The 4,884-nt window shown below is 34.2% G+C and overlaps 1 protein-coding gene across 2 annotated transcripts; it reads right to left on the bottom strand.

Annotated features, from left to right (window-relative positions):
• Positions 1-366: 366 nt before the first annotated feature.
• Positions 367-3,680, bottom strand: LOC113304898 (myb family transcription factor PHL11-like). Of its 2 annotated transcripts, none has more exons than XM_026554022.1 (7): positions 3,499-3,680; positions 2,715-2,920; positions 1,962-2,038; positions 1,525-1,588; positions 1,333-1,420; positions 1,075-1,144; positions 367-957 (listed from the first exon to the last, which is right to left on the bottom strand). In XM_026554022.1, the coding sequence occupies exons 2-7, from the start codon at positions 2,842-2,844 to the stop codon at positions 505-507; spliced, it is 882 nt and encodes a 293-aa protein (XP_026409807.1). In that variant the 5' UTR covers positions 2,845-2,920; positions 3,499-3,680; the 3' UTR covers positions 367-504. The 2 variants fall into 2 exon arrangements, with proteins under 2 accessions (XP_026409807.1, XP_026409806.1); XM_026554021.1 differs by having other exon boundaries at positions 1,333-1,429; positions 3,499-3,678.
• Positions 3,681-4,884: the final 1,204 nt, after the last annotated feature.

Here is a 4,884-nt window from a genome sequence, read left to right on the forward strand (position 1 = left end):
CGGGGTGATACCTAATATATAGAGAGAGCAGTTTGATATGTAAATTTTAGTCCGAGTTAGAAATACATATAGATATGTAAATTTTAGTCCGAATTAGAAATACATATAGAATAAATTCGACTACGATTTTCACTCTCCTCAAATCCCTATGCGCTCGTTCAAAAATTAGGCCACATGAATCTATTTGTAATTTGAATTGTTCACACGTTACTTCAAGCAATTATTATTCAAGTAATCACTGCACAGATCACCTCGAGTATAAAACATGGAATATAATTCCAGTAATTAATGTCATCAATATTCAACCAGGAATTTGAATAGATTTCAGATTTATAATAAATATATTGGCCTGAACGGACAGGTATATAAGACTTTAACACACAGTAATGTATTATTATACATATTTCTGACAAATTATAGAATTGAAATAAGAAAACTATCCCAAAAATACAAAGTTCTACGATGGAACAAGAGCATAAGTAAATCTCTAAACCAAACTTTTTATCACATTTGTGGCTGCATCTTCAAATCGAGCTCATTTCCTTTTGCTCTAAAAAACTCGTAATTTCCGTTTATGTTAAGATCAAAATGAAGCGAACCACCTTCGACTTTTATCTTTACTTGTTGGTCTTTCTTATTGATCTCTTCCTGATCTCCTTCTCTATATAACTGAAAACCTGAATTTTGATTCCTACTAATTTCAGTATCGTTCAATAATAAAGCATCACTATTACTAGTTAAATTATGTTGTTCTGCAATCACTTGTTGGTTTTCTTGTTCAACCATGTTATCCATTAACCCTGATAAAGCTAGATTGAAGTTTGTAAGTTGAGTTTTTGTTGCATCGAAATTCCTTGTTGAATTCGTGTCTAATGACAGGTTTGTTTGAGCTTTGTCTAATATTGCTTGTAAATACTTCCCTTGTACTTCAATTCTCATTTGTAATTTCTTTTGAACCTGTTTTAGTGAAACATACAATGTTCAATAAGGCAGGATAGGATATCGATCAAATCCATACAAATTATAATAGTAGGGATACTATATATATATCTAGTACATATATTAATTAATTACCTCCAGTTGCTCATGTAGTTTTCTTTGTACATCAATTTGGTACCTTATTGCTTCTGCGAACGGGATTTCTCTGTTTCAAATAAGAGTACAAGAATATAGCGTTAAAACTTAAATCTGGAGGATTGACGACTAAGGTACTTTCTTTTGTTTGATCGGCCACGACTAAAGTATTGATACACGACAAAGAGTAATTAAGGATCTTAAAAACCGCTCTGACGCATCTAGATGCTTGCAAGGCAGATAAAGAGAGAAACATACGCTTCATGATTTCCCAGTGAAGCACCACTACTTGTTGATGGTGAATGCATAGGTGCATGTGCATGTGCATGTCCATGTCCATGTCCATCTAAATTTCCTGAAATTAATTAATAATCAATCCAAAATACTAAATTGAAGGAACCCCAGAAAATTTTGTGTTATTTGTTTCTAGCTTCAAGGTGAAAAACTCACCCGCACTATCTGTGTTTCGATCAAAATTGCTTTCCTTCTTTCCCTGTTTTCCCAGCCTATATTTCTACATTTCAATGCGCATGCAGAAAATTAGCATAATTCGCAAATGCATTTATGGTATGATCAATATATATAGATTACTGCCAATTAGAACTTACAAGGATAAATTAAATATCCCTCGAATGATTAATGATGGCATTATTGAATAAATTATTTGGGGCCACTCTAGCATAGTGATAAAATAATTAGGTGATGATACCAGTTACCTGAGTTCGAAACTCGTAAACACCAAATTCTTTCAATATCTTTTTTTACTCAAAAAAAGCCATTATCGAACAAAGGTACAATTATCTTACTATAATAGGTAGGACTTCCTTGGGGTTTATTAAAAATAAAATAAAATAAAAAACATATTACATCAAATCAAATATAACTACCTGCAGATGGCTTTTCAAATGGTATAATGTCAATCCCTTGAGTCCCATCAATCTTAACACTGATTTGGGTGTTGCCTCTGTTAAATTCCAACAAAATAATTAAGAAGGGAGAATAAGGTCAGATTTCATCTCAAACGACTAAGATCCAAATTATGCAATGCGTCACAGCCCTATTTTAAAGGGCTAACACAACGACATTCCATATTCAACCAAGGATGAATCTTGCCAAAATGTTATTTCAGCAAGTTTTAGCTCGAAACCAATATAGCATTTGCAACGACAATTTGTATATAGATCAGTCAATCATCTCTAAAATCTGACGATGCAAAATGAAGATGGGCCTAGATGACCATGATCAGCAGGTGAATCGAACTTTCCATTCCTAATAATTAACAGCTGTTCCTAAAGGTTGTCAACGTTTTCTTCAGTAGTCAACCCAATTTTTAACAAACTTGTGTCACTAATCTAGGAACAGTGTGTCTCCTACAAGTAACCCAACTCCTGGGTGTACATTATCCAACTCCTTTAGAAAAAGCATTTTAATACTATAAATAACCAGATGAGATTGGGAGTAGTCAGCTTCTGCAGTGACCCTCCCTCAAGAGCGCCCCATATGTCATCCATCCGAGGTCGAACGGCCTCAATAGCGTTACAATTTCTACAATTAGAACCCAACACCTAGTATTACGCTGCTCCTAAATGGGAAATAGTAATGTGCAGTAGTAGGAAAATGAAGGAATTTAGAGCTCTTACTATCTGGTCCTCCAAGCCGTGTGACAGCATCGACAAATCGATCATGAAGATCAGGTGTCCACCTTAATCGCGGCTTCGGGTCTCTAGATAGTACTACTCCTGTGGTTTCATAACCATATGCTCTCTCCATGATGGTGTTCTTCGATTTCCGATAATCTGATAACAAATGCAGAGAGTTCTGTTTTTCTTCTTCAAATTTGAGTTGCCTGCAATTTTGAAGTTGCTTCTTTATCAGTGAAGAAAGAAAGAGAATTAAACAAAACAAACGAACAAAGGCAATAGAAAATTCTCTGAAAATGGAATGTTGAAAAAATCAAACAAATCAAAAGCAAAAGTGATCAAATTCTGATTCGGATTCTCACTTCTTTCTCAAAGGAGAGAAAGAAAGAGAGAGAAATTGCGGTTTGTGCTAGTTGTTGTGTAAAGAAACTATCAAAGCAAAAGCGAGCTTCTTTGAATCAGAAAAAATGATTCTTCTTATAAATACTTTATCGTAAATAATTCTTACTTCCAAAGAAATCCATGTATCAGAACAAATATTTTAGTAGCTTTTTCTTTTGTTTCCGGATATAATACCAGAAAAGTTTATTCAGTGATCGAGAATCACAAAACTACCTTCTTATTTACATCGATCTTAATTAGGAAGCTAAGACAATTATACATATGCACATATACATACTTCGGCTTGGCGGACAACAAGATCACGACAAATAATGTGTAAATGAAGCTTAAATTTCTATGGGTTTCGATCAAAAGTTGTAAAAAGCTGTGAAGAAAAACTTACACTGATGGGTTTTTACGAATAGAAAACAGAGGATCCTTTCTGAAAGAACAGAGGGAGATCTAAAGTATGTCTGTACACTGAAATATATTTAGATGATACATTTTGTTTTAGAACACGACAAGGAAAGTCCAATCAGTTTATGATATAAAACAAAAAACAGAATAAAATTTAAAACCCTAGATTCCCGAAAACGAGACAGAACATGCAGAGAAGTGAGAGATTTTCTCGGCGACGAATCTCAAAATTAAACTAACAATTATGTTTTAATTTGTCGCTAACTAATGGGTATCAACCACGTACACATATGCAGGTGATATCTGCCACGTGGAATATTCGGTCGGCATTTCTTTAGATGAATATTCGGATTCATACCCCAACCCACACAAGTGAACGAGTGATTCTCAATGGACCGTATGCTACGTACATGCCATAGAACTTCACTAAATTAACCCGCCATAAATTAATAATTTTTTTCTCATTTGTGTCGGTGTGTTAAATTAATAACAATACGGTATCTTAGGCTAAGCCCTATGGTCTTCTAATCTAGCAGTTAGATTAGCAGTCCACATCCTAAATTTTATGGTGCTAATCTAGCAGTTAGATTAGCAGTCCACATCAGCTGGGACTACTGCCTAGCGCTGTTTGGTTCAGCGTTTTAAATTTCAGTCGTCAGATCGAATTTTGTGATTTTTGTGATCCGTGTGATTTTTGAGTTTTTGTGAGTGCTGAACCGTTCAGCGCTAAGGTCACTTTTTCAATGCTTTAAATTTCAGCCGTCAAATCGAATTTTGTGATTTTTGTGATCCATGTGATTTTGTGATTTTTGTGAGAGCTGAACCGTTCAGCGCTAAGGTTAATTTTTCAGCGCTGAATCATTCAGCATTTCAATCTCGCTGCTAGTTGAACTGCGAGCACTTGCTAAGAGAGAGAAGTAGTGTTAACCTTTTTCCAACATTTTTTTTATTTGCAACACTTTTTGGCCAATCTAGCAGCTTATTAAAGTTAAAATCAAAAGTTCTTTGTTTCTTATCCATATTTACATAATATTGGATTTCGTCTCTAATTTTTGTAGTCAACTTAGAGGTAGTGGAGTGATTTTATCATGTTATTCAGCTTATTATTTTAACTTATAATGTTAAAAATATATATATTTACATAAATAATACATTTCTTTTTGAATTTTTCCTTAAATAATATAAACTTATTTATAAGTTGAAACTGGAGAAAAGGGTTTACAAAAAGCTGCTCAGAAGCCTAGCCACCAGCTCACTCCTACGTATTCCGTGAAAATATCCTGGTTTACAAAAAGCTGCTCGTAAGCTTAGCCACAAGCTGAGCTCCTACGTATCTCGTAGAAAAATCCTGGGATATTTAAATTTAAATTTG

This window comes from Papaver somniferum, chromosome 8, assembly GCF_003573695.1.
Source record: "Papaver somniferum cultivar HN1 chromosome 8, ASM357369v1, whole genome shotgun sequence".
Classification (NCBI taxonomy): Eukaryota; Viridiplantae; Streptophyta; class Magnoliopsida; order Ranunculales; family Papaveraceae; genus Papaver; species Papaver somniferum.